This window comes from Schistocerca nitens, chromosome 4, assembly GCF_023898315.1.
Source record: "Schistocerca nitens isolate TAMUIC-IGC-003100 chromosome 4, iqSchNite1.1, whole genome shotgun sequence".
NCBI classification, from domain to species: domain Eukaryota; kingdom Metazoa; phylum Arthropoda; class Insecta; order Orthoptera; family Acrididae; genus Schistocerca; species Schistocerca nitens.
Window position 1 is genome coordinate 298,373,447 of NC_064617.1, and position 18,277 is coordinate 298,391,723.

General features: G+C 40.8%; 1 protein-coding gene across 1 annotated transcript in view; it reads left to right on the plus strand.

The window, feature by feature from the left end:
• The window catches only part of LOC126252263 (facilitated trehalose transporter Tret1-like), a 53,165-nt gene extending 43,186 nt beyond the window's left edge, over positions 1 to 9,979 (plus strand). Inside the window, exon 4 of the mRNA XM_049953135.1 lies at positions 9,458 to 9,979. Within this exon, the coding sequence (XP_049809092.1) occupies positions 9,458 to 9,979 (522 nt within the window). The remainder of the gene's footprint in view (positions 1 to 9,457) is intronic.
• Positions 9,980 to 18,277: the final 8,298 nt, after the last annotated feature.

An 18,277-nucleotide genomic window follows, 5' to 3' on the forward strand; every position in this document is an offset into this window, starting at 1 on the left:
ACTGGTACCCGCCTTACCAACAATTAATTTCATATGATCATTCCACTTCAAATCGTTTCGCACGCATACTTTCAGATATTTTACAGAAGTAACTGCTACCAGTGTTTGTTCCGCTATCATATAATCATACAATAAAGGATACTTCTTTCTATGTATTCGCAATACGTTACATTTGTCTATGTTAAGGGTCAGTTGCCACTCCCTGCACCAAGTGCCTATCCGCTGCAGATCTTCCTGCATTTCGCTACAATTTTCTAATGCTGCAACTTCTCTATATACTACAGCATCATCCGCGAAAAGCCGCGTGGAACTTCCGACACTATCTACTAGGTCATTTATATATATATTGTGAAAAGAAATGGTCCCATAACACTCCCCTGTGGCACGCCAGAAGTTACTTTAACGTCTGTAAACGTGTCTCCATTGAGAACAACAGAAGGACCCACCATACGAGCACCAACAATTTGAGAATGTTTCAATTCATTTAGCTCCTACCAATGCACTCACAACTACACAGAACCTAACCACGGCTGACACTTACACTGTATTGAGGACTTTGCACAGGTACCATTCGTCGCTAACTACAACAATGCAGCCTGCAGGCTCCGCTAGCATCTGTATTTATCACCAAGCATGCGTTTCGTTCGGTGTTCCCCTTACCGCTGTAGATGTATATACTGCGTCACAACTAAAATGAAGCACACAGAAGTCATAATCGGATGTCTGCGCAACTGTAAATGTTGGTGTAGTTCTAGAGTTGCAGCTGTCTCTTACAAGTAGAAAGGACACCACAGTATATTAGTGCTGTCTACGTTTAGTGTTGTTATCAGGCTTGGTAGGATCGATAAGGGGCCTGAATAAGGTCAGAAGCTGAGCGATCACTATGAAGGATACGGAGATGCTGCTTGCTCGTGTAAAACAACGTTGTTAGCACCTTACAAAGTTTGAAAGGGGCCTCATTGTAGTGTACTGTATATAGTCAGGGAAGGGGGGAGAAGGTTGTTACAAATGCCTCGTGACGGCAGTGTGCAGGAGATCGAGCGAGTGGGCACCCAGGGTTGCCGTTAAATGACAGAACAGGAAATCAGGTACAATAAAGAGAGTATATTTCCATGTACCGCATACAAGGGGCGCGGCTGGGGTCGGACGTTACCAGGTGTAGGCGAGTCGAGGAGGCCGAACAATTAATTGAATAGGGCAACGGAAGGGGAAGCGGTTCATGTTAACTCATGCTGGTGGCCAGTCGTGAAAAGCAGAGCCAGAGGCTCTGCCTTCCGAAAACACGTCTGCTCTGATCGAGGTCTGGATTACAAAAGAGAGAGGCAACTGTGTTCCGCACCGCAGAACACTCCAATGTCCACACACGTGACCTGTATCCCACGCACGCTATTGGCAAAACAAATGGCGAGAATTCGCTAGCAGTTTGAGCAGAGGTCTCACGGCGTCTGTTGTCAGCAGCTTTGATATAAATTTTTTAAACAAGTTCCCTAAAATATTCCTGCACTGGCTGCCACCATGTTACAGTAGGTCTCCATTTGTCTGGCAGGTGAAATCGTGTAGTATCCAGATTTGTTGGGCATTAGGATGTGACAGAGGCCTGATGTTGGATTGCATGGGAACTTGAGGGCATGCGCACTCGTCATAAAGGTCGTGATCGACAACGTCTCATCAGCACACGGGGAATCACTATATTGTGCACCAAACACATTGTAACCCCTTTACATCTCCACCTGCCAGCAAGAACATGTAATAGGCTCCTTGCAACATTGTACGTCATCCCGCACCATTGGTCAGAGACTAGCAACAGCTGGACTACGGAATTACCATGCCATACGTAGAGTTGTACTGTGACTGTGAAGCATTAACTACGGATGAATGGTGTCGTATTACGTTCAGCGATGAATCGCGGTTCCTGGGTAACCATCATCGGCGAGAATGGCGAGATCTGGGAAGAGGTCCCATTACTCCAGTGTTTTGATGAAGCACAACGGAGTTAGTACTGGTGCCACGGTATGAGAGCCATCGGATATGACTTCAGGTCATGGCTGATAATGATTGAGGGAACTCTGACGGCACAATGGTACATCATCAACGCCATGCATACTGAAGTCTTACCTCTTATGCTATAATATCGAAGTGCCATTTTTCAGCAGAACAATGCCCGTCCACACATGGAACGTATGTCTATGAACTGTCTGCATGATGTTATGTAACCAGCAAGTTGACCGGATCTGTCCCTGATAGAACATGGTTGTAATCACTTCGGACGTCAAATTCCATCCCATTGTCCGTGTGAAGGTTATGAAGGACCAGTTGTAACAGCTGAGGGACAACTTTCGTCCGGCAGGATACAACGGCTTTATGACACCCTCCCACCCGAATCACTGCGTGAATTTAGTCCAGATAAGGTGCAACATCATACTGATAAGAAGGCTTACGCTGCCAGGTACAGTCGTGGACAAAACGAGCGAGACCCCACACCTTTTCGTTATGCTGATCTGCACAGCTTTAAAGTCTGCTACACAGAACAACAGGCAAGGCGACGTTTCTACCAACATACTATGCAAGTTGGCTCAGCTGACGTGCTGAGATAGCTAGTAGCATTGGCGAAACTTGCGCTTCGAAGACACCACAGCATCGTCTGCCACCACTTCGTGGGAAACGAAATACCTCAAGCATAAGCCAATGTGTTGTATTCGCATGTCTCTGACTATGAATTGGATCTAAAGTGTGGTTATGGATAGTACGTATGCTCAGATTGCGAATCTAACATCATGAATAAAGACAAGGAGAAATGAATTACGCGTCTTTCCTCTTCCGTAACATCAAATATATTTTAGTTAATCGTTCTTAAATGAACTGCGCAGAAAATCATTCACCAGAAGTGAATAACTTTTTAGTAACACCAGATGTTATTAACAGCTTGCCGGCGCGGGTTAGCCGTGCGCTCAACGGCATCATATTGCGGACCGCGCGGCTCCTTGCGCCGTCAGTTCGAATCCTTCCCCGGGCATGGATATGTATTAGGTTAGATAGATTGAAGCAGTTCTAGATGTAGGGGACTAATGACCTAAGCAGTTTGGTGGCATTGTTCTTTGATCCATTTTTTGACCTTTCACGTAAATTTTCTTTACATAAACAGCCGTATCTTTAGATTGCGTTGACATAGCTCAGTTTTTTTACGCCACCAAGGGACCGTATACCGCATGAAGTTCGATACATTTCCGCTTATTACGTCCACCCGTACTCGAGGTAAACGGGTTTTAACGGTTGGGTAGACAGACGGTCAAGAAAGTGAGACTAGTAGGGTTCCATTTTTACCGATTTACGTGACGAAATCCTAACAACGAAAACAGCTACCACAGTTACTGAAGATGAGGGCCCCATAATAACGTCCCCTACTCTTTGTTCGAAATGTTCCAGTTGCAGTCGATACAGCATATTACTCGTAGCTACGCTTTCGATCCAAATCACATTTACAGGAATGCAAATAAAATCCATTTGCCTATACACGCGGTAATTCAGATCTCACTATTAATGCCACCGCGTTTTAGATGTGTGAGCATTCCCATTGCCAGCTACCTTAAGGAACACTTCGGCTAATGAACGTTTTCTGGCTGTGGCACGTCTAATGGAGAATTCGAAACATTGTAGAATACGTTTGTTTCCTGGGATGGTGCAGAATTATCCTATTAAATTTACTCGCTAATAACAGTTTTTTGTTATTTCGATAAACATCCCGAATCATTGTCACATTAGCGGTGAGATAAAGGTAGGCAATTCATGTTTTTGAGTCCAGAAAGCTCTATGCAGCAGAAACTGCAGATCATTTTGCCATTTTCGTTGCGAAATTGCCGGCTTATTCATGTCTGGGGCAATGATAGAGGGCTGTTTGCCTGGGTTGTCTGCTAGCATAGTGAAAGGAGTTTGCTACTGCAAGGAAGGTCTGGTTTATTTTCGTTTCTAATCTCGATGGAGGCAGATAGACTATCAGTAAAGGAATTTTAAGAAATTCTCGCGCCCCCAATACGTTTTATTGCTACCTTTATTCTGTACCGGCACCCCGTGGATGTCGATATGAAACTCTTGTAGAATTTCATACTTGTTACTGCCCACTTTTTCCACTTCTGCCAATAATTGAATTGACTTAAGTGTGGCACTGAATGATTTTTAACTGAATTTCGTTATGAATCTTCACGCATTGCTAAATTTGCACACTTTCATTGTAGGTCAGCAACGGTAATCCAGTATGACTGGTCTGAACGTTGACACAGACGATGTCGGCGCCGAATGCGCATAGTATTTTGCTAATTCGTAACGATCTGGGGTACTTACTAAAACAGTTATGTTATCTCGATAAGCTGAAATTCATTTTTATTAGTACAGTTCATACTAATTAGCGCTTCTTCTTTCATTTATATCTTATATTTAGGTGTTATGGTTAACACACTAATCAGCATTAATATAGTGTTACATATGATTGAAAACAGTCTGACAAATTTCGGATAGTTTTACAGTTTCACGCGTGTGCATAGTATGTTGGTAGCACTTCGTCGCCTTGCCTGTTATACTGTGTAGCAGACTTTAAAGCTGTGCGGATCAGCATAACGAAAAGGAGAGGGGTCTCGCTCGTTTTGTCCACGACTGTACATTGTAAATTTGACCCCCTATTGTAAGCGCCGAAATAACATCAGATACCATCTCAATCCTTGGAGTTCAGTTCGTTTCCTCCTTCCCTTCTGAATTCTTCACTTTTTTTGGTCAGGCAGTGTAAATAAATAAACTAAGAACTTTACCCGTTGTGAAAGCTATATGTAACTGTATTTCTCGCTAATTATCTGAAAATTGTCTGACTTCTGAACTTATGATTATAGATTCATTTCTAGAATCGGCGTAGCTATTTATTAAAAAAAAAATTAAATTGTTTTTTATGACTTTGATTTTAATTAATACTAAATGCGTATAGTTGTCTGTAAATTAGATTGCATGAAAAAACAGTTCACGGAAATACTCAGAACGAGAAAAAGCATCTGTTGAATTTACACGAAATTTCACGGATTGAAAACTGTTCCTAACATTCTGTAAGAAATTTTCACTTAGGCCCTACAATAAATTCTTACCTTCAACTGATGATTTCATTTTTAAGTTGCAAATAAGTTTTCATTCTCTCTTCTAAATCATTAAGTATTGTTGACCCACACGTATAAGGCATGACAGTTCAAATGTTATAGAACGTGTTGTTTTGACAGCGGGATACGTTTTGTGAAATATTTATAAATGACAAAAGGAAGTACGTTACAGTTCAGTCCTTTAAAGACACAAAAGTAAACTCCAACTAATGTGAACAATCAACATTGTCATAATCGATTATGTCTGCTTCTACAAAATATTTCTATTACAGAAATTTGTTTTCTTCAGTTCGTAATACGATACTATCTAATTAATCTAAATGGGGAGGGCTAACTAGAATAATAAACTCATGACTGAAACTTCTACCTGATTACCAGTTCATAGATATTATAAGGCACAATGAAATAATTGGACAGCAAAAATTACTAAACTCTCGTCTGCGGCCAACAAACTCAAAAATAAGTTACCTTTTTCCGAAGTACTGTCTCTTTATACAAACATCTCAAAACTCATCCTTCACCCTTAGGTTAAATATATGGAATACTTCAAACAGGAATCTCTGTGCGGCATATCTGCTATCAAAGCCGCTGACTCTGCCACGATGCAACATCATCTCTGCCCGACTCCACAACTACTGTGACTAACTCGACTCTTACCTACTAGCCTGCCCGCGCTTTCCTCAATAATGCGACCTCTGGAAACCATAGATTGTGTATTGCTCATATTTTCAGCTTGCAAAAATATTTTAAGTGCCCATATTGGGAATAAACGGATAACTTCTAGTGTATTTGCATTCAAAAATGTAGCGAGTGGTAATATACCAAACTAACTATGATTTACTATCATTTCATTTAATGTATGAGGGGCGTTCAGTAAGATACACAATACATTTTTTCTGTCAGTAGGCTGCTTTTATTCAGGATACCGATGCCTGCTTGTTGTCAACTCCAGAAAATACTGTTTGAAGAAGAGCCACGATAAAGGTGCCGCATGCATCAACAACGTACATGCTCCCAACAATACCTGCTCGTGCTGGTAACTTCCTGTCGTCTCACATAAACGATGTCTAGGTGTAAATCAGCATTAAATAGTAGCTTTGAATATGGAGAATAGTGAGAGAGTGACTCTTCCTCTCACTCTTTTGACTACAAAATCCTATTTTTCAACATAATCTTCGTTCTGTGCGACGGCCTTATGGCACCTTATTGGGAGGACATGTATGCCCGCGAGGCACCACTCTACTGGTCAACGTTGGAGCCACCGTCTTGCTGCATCGGTAACCTCCCCAACATCCACGTATTACTTCCCACATACCCAATTAGGCCAAGCAGATGGAAGTCGAAAGGTGCGAGATCCGGGCTGTACGGTGGATGAGGAGGAACAGTCCAGTTTGCATTGCTACAGAGAAGTTCGTTTGTGTTTTTGTGGCGACGAACACGCTGAACTCTTTTCTTAAATTTTCCCGGTAGAATACACTTCAGATATGATCGTCGCACCATGGTAGAGGACATAAACAGAATAACCCGTTCAGACACCCATAATACCGTCGCCGTGACTTTGACTACACTGAGTGTGCGACTTTGAACTTCTTTTCCGGAGAGATTTGTTGTGGCGCCACTCCATGTATTGCTGTTTTGTTTCCGATTCAAAGTGATGAGCATGTTTCATCGCCTATGACGATGTGCGACAAAAAATTCTTACGATCAGCCACCTAACACGCAAGTAATTCCGCACAGATTGTCCTTCGTTGCTCTTTGTGGTCTTCTGTTAGGCGGCGAGGAACCCAGCGTGCACACACCTTTGAGTACCCCAGCTGGTGGACGAATGTACCTGCTGTAAGGGTCTACAGGTTGCACACAGCCGTACGGTACGTAACACGCGCTCGCCAGCCGGCGTGTCAGGAATGCTGACAAATTGCTTGGTAAGTTCAGGTGTGTCCGGCCAGAGTGCGACGCAGGGAGTACGCCACTGGCTGCCGTCCGCAGCGCGTTGTATTAAGTAGCGTGGCCTCGGGCGCGAATATGTCTCTTTTATTAGCTCACCATGGAGCCTTTAGATACGACTGTAACTAGCCGCTGTTAGGATGTCAGACACAGTAATGATGGTGTGAGTAGCGTGCGTGTTTTATAATCAGCCTTTGTTAATAACACCGTTTAAACTTACTTCTCGGTGTTCGCGTATTGCCGTACCTCACGGACCCACCGCTTACAAATCCTGACGAAATATTTGTGTAATCATCATCCGGGGCAACAACACAAACAAACCCCCTTAGATAGCACTACCAACAGATACGTCCACTTAAGCAGTGAGGTGCTTGATTGCGTTCCATCTACCACATCGAATAACAGTGTCCTCACGTTCCAAACGTGGAAAGGTCACATCTATGTGCAGCTAGTCGGCACACGGGAGATCCAACAGGTTTGATGACCTCGTAGCGGTGACGAAAGACGCACGACCCAACGACTCACCGTGCTTTTGTTCACTGCCCAGTCTCCGTAGACATTCTGCAACTGCATATGAATATCTGCTGTGGTTTTGCGCTAAAAGAAACTCGATGACACCACTCTGCTTGGAACGCATCTCCGTTACAGACGCCATTTTGAAGACTACGTATAACACTGTTACCTATAGGAACTTCATAAAACGGGAATATTCCACGATGTCTCATAACAAGTTCTGCATTTTTTCAACCAAAATTGTCGTAGAAAAAAAGTGTTGCTTTACATCTACATCTACATCTACATTTATACTCCGCAAGCCACCCAACGGTGTGTGGCGGAGGGCACTTAACCTGCCACTCTCATTACTTCACTTTCCGTTCCAGTCGCGTATGGTTCGCGGGAAGGACGACTGCCGGAAAGCCTCCGTGCGCGCTCGAATCTCTCTAATTTTACATTCGTGATCTCCTCGGGATGTATAAGTAGGGGGAAGCAATATATTCGATACATCATCCAGAAACGGAACCTCCCGAAACCTGGACAGCAAGCTACACTGCGATGCAGAGCGCCTCCCTTGTAGAGCCTGCCACTTGAGTTTGCTAAACATCTCCGTAACGCTATAACGCTTACCAAATAACACTGTGACGAAACGCGCCGCTCTTCTTTGGATGTTCTCTACCTCCTCCGTCAACCCGACCTGGTACGGATCCCACACTGGACAGCAAGCTACACCTCGATGCAGAGCCCCTCTCTTGCAGAGCCTGTCACTTGAGTTTGCTAAACATCTTTGTAACGCTATCACGCTTACCAAATAACTCTGTGACGAAACGTGCCGCTCTTCTTTGGATCTTCTCTATCTCCTCTGTCAAACCGACCTGGTACGGATCCCACACTGATGAGCAATACTCGAGTATAGTTCGAATGAGTGTTTTGTAAGCCACCTCCTTTGCTGATGGACTAGATTTCCTCAGTACTCTCCCAATGAATCTCAATATGGCACCCGCCTTACCAACAATTAATTTTATATGCTCATTCCACTTCAAATCGTTCCGTACGAATACTCCCAGATATTTTACAGAAATAACTGCTACCAGTGTTTGTTCCGCTATCATATAATCATATAATAAAGGATCCTTCTTTCTATGTATTCGCAATACATTACATTTGTCTATGTTAAGGGTCAGTTGCCACTCCCTGCACCAAGTGCCTATCCGCTGCAGATCTTCCTGCATTTCGCTACAATTTTCTAATGCTGCAACTTCTCTGTATACTACAGCATCATCCGCGAAAAGCCGCGTGGAACTTCCGACACTATCTACTAGGTCATTTATATATATTGTGAAAAGCAATAGTCCCATAACACTCGCCAACGGTTGTAGACGTCTCTCCATTGAGAACAACATGCTGTGCTCTGTTTGCTAAAACCTCTTCAATCCAGCCGCACAGTTGGTCTGATATTCCTTAGGCTCTTACTTTGTTTATCAGGCGACAGTGCGGAACTGTATCTAACGTCTTCCGGAAGTCAAGGAAAATGGCATCTACCTGTGAGCCTGTTTCCGGAATCCATGTTGATTCCTACAGAGTAGATTCTGGGTTTCCAGAAATGACATGATACGAGAGCAAAAAACATGTTTTAAAATTCTTTGCTTACTGAACGCCTGTTGTACGCCCCTTTTACAGTTGATGTTGTTAGGTAGAAATGATGATTACGTAAATATCTCTTCTGACTGCAACTATGAATTCGATTTCGATTTCGATCAATCATTTCCATAGCATTCGTCTCCGACGTCAGTTCTAACAAATCCGCTACCGCCACTTCCCTAATCCTGGCACTACTTGAAATGGTGGTGCATGCTCCAGTGGTAATGCGGTGTGTGTTCGGCTGACAGGTGCTGTCGACGCTGGCGTCTGCGCTGGTGGTGGACCGCGCGGGGCGCCGTCCGCTGCTGCTGGTGTCCCACGTGGGCATGGCGGCCAGCATGGCGGGCGTGGGCGCCTTCTTCCACGTGCGCGACACGGGTTCGGCCGCGGGGTTGGGCTGGCTGCCCGTCACCTCCACATGCGCCTTCCTCTTCTTCTTCTCCATCGGCTCCGGGCCGCTGCCCTGGGCCATCCTCGGCGAGGTCTTCCCCGACGAAGTGAAGCCCGCTGCCACGGCCATCGTGGGCGCCACCAACCTCATCCTCGTCTTCGTCGTAGCCAAGTCGTACGCCAACCTCGTGGAGGCTTTTGGCGTCGCCGTCACCTTCTGGATATACGGCGTCATCTGCTTCGCCGGCGCCGTCTGGATCTTCTTCTTCGTCATCGAGACCAAGGGGAAGACTCTGGAGCAGATCCAGCGCGAGCTGTCCGGCCGCCACGATCAGGACGCGCAGAGCGACTCGACTGCCGACGAATTCCGCCTGAAGTAACGCTTTAGTCCTCGTCTGCCCGTCTGAAGTACAATGGACAGATGTAGGACACGCTTGTATCTAGAGTGAGCCGAATGACACGAACCATCGAGTTCAATGACAGTATTTCTGAAATCGGAAACGTCAATATACCTTCCTACAAACAACACGCAAATAAATTAAATGATAGACGCTACTGTTACTCGATCCATTAGGAGTTTTACTGCCTTTTTTTGTATTCTCACCGATCCAAATAAATTATAACAAAAATAGTGAAACAATAATTCGCTAATAGGTTTGTCTTTGCTTGAGTTGTTTGTGTATCGAAATATGACTTTTAATGTTGCAGATTTTACTAAAAACTTTATTCGACCGAGATTGCAACGTAAAAAACAGTCTCTACTAGTTTCACCCACTTGAACTGTCATCTTCAGATCTGGGAAAGAAGTAGGACTACACACCAGGATACAAACATGCGGTGTCTAAGTCAAGAGAATAGGTAAGACACTTTGTCATTATAGTGTTAACATCCTTAAGGAAATGTCAACTGTAAAACAACATAGAATAAAATTACTTGGATATGACCCAGAGTCAATTAAACAAAGATGTGTGCAGCAGAATTACTGTGAGAAAATACCTTACAGTCGTATTTACAGTATACGTATGTGACGCATATTGCACAAACATCTTTGTAATAATTTGAATACGGCATAAGATAACGCCCAGTAAAGCCTAACTAGATCAACGTAGCAAAGAGACTCACTAGCGCTGTATACATTGACTTACAGGTCAGCGAAAATACCAAAAGGTGGCAGTACAGTACAATGAATTCGAATATAATGTAATGCCATAATTGAAAAGGGTTGAAATAATAAAATAATAATTTAAAAACATCAGAAGTAAATAACAGTTTTAACTATAAAGGCATTAAAGTTTGTATAATAAAACTGAAACAGCACAGATAGGAGATGCCTGCAGGTGGCGTAATATTATGGAAAACTAATAATATCACAGAGAGAGAATTAACATTAACAATATTTTATCCTTTACACTCCTCATTCCAAAAATAATATTACATATCGAGATGCTGAATGAAAACCGCTGTACCTCACTGTACAGTGTGAAATCTAGGAGAAATAGCCTTCAAGTACGATAGCGCCTTTATAACTGTAAGGTAGAACTATTCAACAAATGTTGTTTTATGGGATAGAAATGTAGTAGAATACATATAACATTGAACAATACACTGTAGTAAAAACTAAAACAACATGAATAATCAGCGGTTAGTGAGAGTGATAAATGCCTCAACATATACTGATGTTCAAGATACATACTGGTTGTCCTTCTTTTATTTTATGTAGAACTTGTCTACATTCTTATACTTAGAAGCAAATAACAATCTAAGAAGGAAAACAAATAATGCAAACCACCCTCAAGTGCGGTCGTCTTAGATAGCCAATGCACGCCAATTACAAAGACATGCACATACGTTAACATTAGCTTCATAAAGGGTAGCATAACTCTCGCCAAGTAATATCTACAATTTGAAAAACGCAGAGTAACTCTAGGTGTAAATAGTTGCTTTGGAAAATCAAGACTTTTGACCTAACGTTGAACTGAAAAATAATAATGTAGTGTAATGGAATATGGACAACATTTGTACAGCTTGTACTATGTGTCCTTAGCGTTGGTATATTACATTGGACCATGTATGGTTTCCATTACACGACAACTATTCATATTATTTTAATTTTTACTACGATATGTAGTTGAATATTATATGTATTGTATTACATTCTATATCCGTTACAACAACATTTGTTGAATAGCTTTGCCTTTTAGGTATAAGCCCGCTATCATGCACAGAGTCTATTTCTCATGGAAGTTTTATTGTATAATGAGTTCGAATGGATTTTTTTTTTAGAATCTGGATATGTAACAGTTAGTACTTTTGCAGTGGGGAATGTAATGAATTAAATATTATTGATGTTAATTCTCTTTCTGTGATATTATTAGTTTCTCAGAACATTACGCCACTGTGGGCGTTTTCTGTCTGTGCTGTTTCAGTTTTATTATATAAAATTTAATGATTTTATAGCTGTAACTGTTGGTTGTATCAGATGTTTTTAACTTATTATTTTAGTATTTCACCCCATTTTTACATTGTTGTATTACATTATATTCGACTTCATTATACTGTACTGCCAGTCGGTAGCTTTTCACTGACCTGTGTGATCTATCGCCCACAGCGCCATCACGTCTCTTTGCTACATTGGTCTGTTTAACTTTGACTGACGCTGTGACTGGGCATTACGACTTTATCTTATGTTGTATTCAAATTACTACAAAGATGACACTTCCTGGCAGATTAAAATTGTCTGCTGCACCGAAACTCGAACTGGGGCAAGGGTCCCAAGTTCGAGTCTTGGTCCAACACACAACTTTAATCTGCCAGGAAGTTTCAATCAACGCACACTCCGCTGTAGAATGAAAATTTCATTCAACTACAACGATGGTTGTACCATATGCCTGAAATACATATACTGGAAATAAGACCGTAAGGTATGTCTTAACTGTAATTTTGCTGTACGTAGCTTCAAGCCATCGGCTTTGGAACATATCCTCGTAATTTTATTCTATGTTGCTTTATAGTTGACATTTCCTTAAGGATGTTAACACAATAATGATAGAATTTCCTGCCTATTATTTTGACTTACACGTCGCATGTTTGTATCCTAATAGACTTCACATAAATATTCTTGTTAATGCAATTATATTCCAAAAAGTTGTGTAAGGCCTTTAGTAACTATTTCCAGATCTGGAGATGACCCTTGAAACTAGTAGTCACTGCATTGTGATTTGGTTACATAAAGGTTTATAATAAAATGTGCGACATACAAGTGTATAGATCGCTTTCTCCATTCTACGTCAGGTAATTGTAGGCTACCTTAAGCAGCAGTAAATGCTGTGCTCTAATAGGGACTTATAGCCTAGTAGTTTAACGAATATGTAATATCAGGTATAGCTTCTAGGAACTACGGAGACTGATGGTGTATCACTAATATTGACACAGTCGCTGTTGCTGTTTTACTGTCTTATTTTCAGCTGTGTATGTTTAGATCAACTACATAGATTCTTCAGGGATATTTAGAAAGTGTGTAAGGGACCCGTGTTCTCGGGCTCGTCACAGATTAACTGCATTTCATCTCATACGTTACCCAATTTACGTTTGTATCGCACTGACAATATCTGAAAAACATTGCAACTGTCTACGGTATGCGCTGAGTGTGTTCTTTGCTAACAAACTTGTTTCATTCACTGACGGAACTTACTGTTGACAACAGTAAAGCCCACTTTACTCTTCGTCCCCAAGATTGGAGTCAGTAGAGTCGAATCTGTTTTTGCAGCAGTCTTTTCCAGTTCTGGGTCATCATTTATGTGGAGAGCCTATCAACAATAGTCACCTACGTCACTATTTGTAGTAGTATGCGTTTTTACACATATATTTGCCAAAGTAATTAAATCTCAATAAGTGAAAAATGCAATTAAAAATACAGTAGATAACTTCTTAATAAGTATAAAACGAGACGCATAGTTTCTTAAGTAAGATAACAATAAATTATTTTCTTCAATAATATTACAAAGATTGTCAGTATAGGGTCTTTAATGTTGGGTAACAACAAAAGGTTCCTGAACAGAGGAATAATATTGGCGCTCAATACTTCGTTTGGTATCCCCTCTGTTTTACAATCACATTCAAACGTTTTTACTTCTAATTAGCTATTTTCGCAGTGTACACACGCCCCACTAGTTCCTATTCTTCTTGTAGCTGATTTTTCCGATCTTCTTTCTTGTCGGTTGTAGTCCTCTCGCCTATTCAGTCGAGTACCTCCCATAAATTTTGTATGGAGTGAGGACCGGTAGTGAAGGCGGCGTCCGAAAAACATTCTGAAAGTTATACAGAGGCCATTGTTTCACAAGATATGAGGTGTCTTTCTGGTCATTATCTTGGAAAAAACGAGTGTATATCTAAGTTCTCACTTTTCTGCACTTCTGTGCAAATTTTATTTCTGGATATTGAGGTATTCACGAGTGTTTCAGTTTTTTGACCTTAATCTCTTCCATTCCCAGTTTTCCACATTAACTGTCCCTAAAGGAGTAACTTCTTTAATAATGAATGGCTTAATTCTATTTGAAAGAAGATGATACTTCTTTAAGACCTTTGGAATAACATTATTTTTAGGGGCAGTAATACTTAATGGCACATTTTTCTTAAGACTTGGGGAAGAACAAGATGCTGTACAGTCCACCATATATTGGTACAGTATAATCACCGTTTCTATAAGTAAATCAAAATGGGAATGGGTGTCGACAATTCATACTCATCACTGCTATTCCGTCGTTCTCTTGGAATCAATCAATTTTATGTAGAAATGAGTCAGTTTTGTATTGAAGTCAACGAATATCTGTCAGTTGTCGAAATCAATTTTGTTTCAGGAAACTTTTACAGTTAGTTTTTAAATTTGAGTGTGCTGTCTGTCAGAGATTACATGTCACTGGCTAAGTTATCAAGAATTTTAATTGCAGCACTGTGAACCATTTTTCCTTCTAAACACAAATTTAATTTGGAGTAATAAACGCCATTCCTCCTTCCAGTACTGTAATTACGTACGTCATTGTTCCTTTTGAACTGCAGTGAATTATTTATAACAACTTAGAAACAACTTAAAAAATTACATTACTCAGATTGCAGAGGAAACTACTACTCTTAAAAAGAAATCGTGAACTTACTGGTGGAATGATGACTGTGATGAGTCAATTTGAAGAGACCATGAGCTTGGAATATTTGCAGTGCAAATAAAAATGATAAGAACAGAGAAAACTTTACAGAAGCCAGGAAACTTGCATCAAGAGATCTCAACAAGATCAGAATACAACATACGAAAGGCCAACTGACTCCAACTGAGTCATGTTTGAAGCAAAACAACGTAAGAAACTTTTATAAAACATTCAAAATACTTTAAGAAAGCGCACATCACCGTGATTATAGTTTATAAACTCAAAAACACAGAAGGATGCGTACAATAACACTGAAAACTGCGGAATACTTGTGGACTACTTCAAAGAACTACACAACTGCGATCCACCTGAAGAACCATTTAAGTTTGATAACATAATCCAAATACAACCAGTGCCAAAGCCACAAACAATAGGGGAAATCAGAGAAATCGTTAAATAACTTAACAAAGCGTCAGGAGAAGATAGTATAGTTGCTGAATTATGGAAACACTCAAGTGACATTATAATTACTGAAATTTGGTCAGTAAACAGCTTATCATGAGAATGGACCTGGCATTAATAAATTCACTATCTAAAAAAGGAAAAAAAGGAACCTAGCAATTATAAACGGCTCTCCCTCTTGCTAGGGAACTGTTCACGGCATTTTTGAAGAGAACTATGGGAATACACGACCCACATCAAGGAGAATACCAAGGAAGATTTAGGAAGGATAGGTCTTGTGTTGATTAAGTACTAAATCTAAAGAACATACTTAAAAGTATGAAAACCAGAACGTTTAAATATGTGAAAACTTTCGTGGTTTTAAAGACACATTGAATCAACTGATATAAATACACTAAACATTATTATAAAGGAATTTAGACTGGATAATAAAACAACAGAAATAAAGGAACTTTAACAAACGGAACATTTGGGGAGGAACAGTCAAAACCTTCTTAAAAAAAGTCAGGAGTGAGAGAAGGGGATGGTTTGTCACTTCTAAGCAGTGGAGAATGTAGTGAGAGAATGGAGGAAATCCATGCACACTAAGGACGTTCAGCTACGAAGAAACTCAAACAAAATCACCACAGACCATCTAGCTTTCGTAGACGATGTGGCATTAATTACTGTCTGGCTGGATAGTGCCAAAGAACAGATCACAGAACTACAAAAAGGAACAGACAAAATGGAACTAGAAATATGGTTCAAATGGCTCTGAGCACTATGGGACTTAACATCTGAGGTCATCAGTCCCCTAGAACTTAGAACTACTTAAACCTAACTAACCTAAGGACATCACACACATCCATGTCCGAGGCAGGTTTCGAACCTGCGACCGTAGCAGTCGCGCGGTTCCGGACTGAAGCGCCTAGAACAGCTCGGGTACCGTGACCGGCTGAAATAGAAATATGGTTCACGGCAAATATCACTTATGCCCCCAAAATCTTAACAGTTGTAACAACACAATATCTTAAACAAACTGTTTTAAATATCTAAGATAATGTATAACAAAAAATACAAAAGAAAATATACCAACAGAAAGCAGAGTACCAAGGATATTGCATTCCATAAACAACAAAAAATCTGTGTTCTCTAATACAAAACTAAGACACTATCAAGCAATCGTAAGAGCCGAAACACTGCATGCTGCAGGATCACTTACACCAAAAAAAGCTGGGGATCGTGAAAAACAGGGAAAGGTTGGGAGAAGAATTCTAAGGAAAATACTGGGACCTAAAAGTAATAGTAATTCTGAATACCAATTAAGATTAAACAGAGATTCCTACTTGAAAATGAAAACTAACTGATGTAATGTGGAAAAGAAGACTACAGTTTTACTAAAATAAAACAGCTGGACAGTAATAGAGTAACCAAGTAAAGCTTCAACTTACTAAATCAAAATTCATATGGTTCACTGAAACTGGAAAAGATATGAAAAATGGGCATATAATGGACATAATAGATAACAGAATACATCTTACAGAAGCAACGCAAATGGCAGGATTTTAGGAAAGAAAAGAGTAGACAAATGGAAGGATGTGAACAAAAAAAAAAAAAAAAAAGGAATGAAGGAAGTCTGGGAGCAAGAAAAATTAAACACAAAGAAGCAAAACAAAAGTTGATTTATTGTACTCTCGCAAACGATTATTCGAATGAATAAATGAAATGGTTGCAGCAAACATCTGTTTATAAAAAGTAATTCCCATTTGGACCTACTTAAAAAGGATGTTACAGTGTATTTAAATGTGGTGCACATTGTGCACTTAGCGACATAACAGTCATTAGCTGAGTTTAAAACTGATGAATAACTACATTTAATTGGCATACATTTTGTTAAATGTGAGCTGTACATGGAAATTCTGCAAGAATTATAATTAGAGAATATATCTTCTTTGTATTTATTAAATTACTCGTTGGAAAAGGAATCAGATGATTTGGATACAGATTTAACTTATACGTTAAAGATTAAACTGGACATCATTAAAACTACCACAAGGTATCTAGTCGCTATGAGAGAGGATAGAAGCTAATTCAGTTTGAACCACTCCTCTGTTAAATTCAGCTGGTGTAAGTTTGGTTACCGACCTTTTGGGCAAGTCATTGGAGGACGTGTTGTCATTTATAGATGAACCAGTGGCATCCACAAGGCTGGATTTCTAGACGAATGAGCAGATATTGCAGATGACCAGGTTCTGTTTAACAGTGGAAGATAAGGCATTTGTTAGGTATCACAAGGGTCTAAGGAAAGTACTTACATTCGAGGAAATTAAAGGAGGGCCTAGTACAGTGCTGTAAGAAACAGAATAGCTCAAGATTCTTTTGGGAACGGCTGAGTGTGGGATTGTAAAGGCAGGAAGGACCAGGAGAATAATTTAAATGGATTTGACTTACTGATTTAAGATGAAAATGCCCGCGGTAGCTATGAATGTAATGTTGTCTCATCACTTACAGCGAACACAAGTGTTGTATTAAAGTATCACAGTGGGATAACTTTGACAGAACGAGGCAGTCATTTGAATAAGTGTTGTGGGCTTCTGCTAATATCAAAGATCATACAATGGACTTCTCACAACTGCACGGTACTTAACGAGACATCTTTCTCACGCCTGTGGCGGGTTGATGAACTGCTACAGGGTGTGGGGGAAACGTGATGCGGTGGTGCCGGGAAAATAATGAGAGCAGAAATCCTCACCTGACAGTTGTAGAGCTATACTTACAAGGGAAAGTCCACATCGCACCCCCCTCAGATTCAGTGGTAAGATACACTAGTGGAAAGCCTGTCGAAAACTGAAGACAGATCAAGCGCGTGGGGTAGCCGCGCGGTCTGACGCGCCTTGTCGCTGTCCGCGTGGCTCCCTCCGCTGAAGGTTCGTGTCCGCAATCGGGCATGGGTGAGCTTCTTATCCTTAGCGTAAGTTAGTTGAAGTTGGATTAAGTAGTGTGTAAGCTTAGCGACCGATGACCTCGGCAGTTTGGTCCCATAAGATCTTACCACAAAATTCAAAATTACCACAGATCAAGCATTAAAATAGGAAGAAG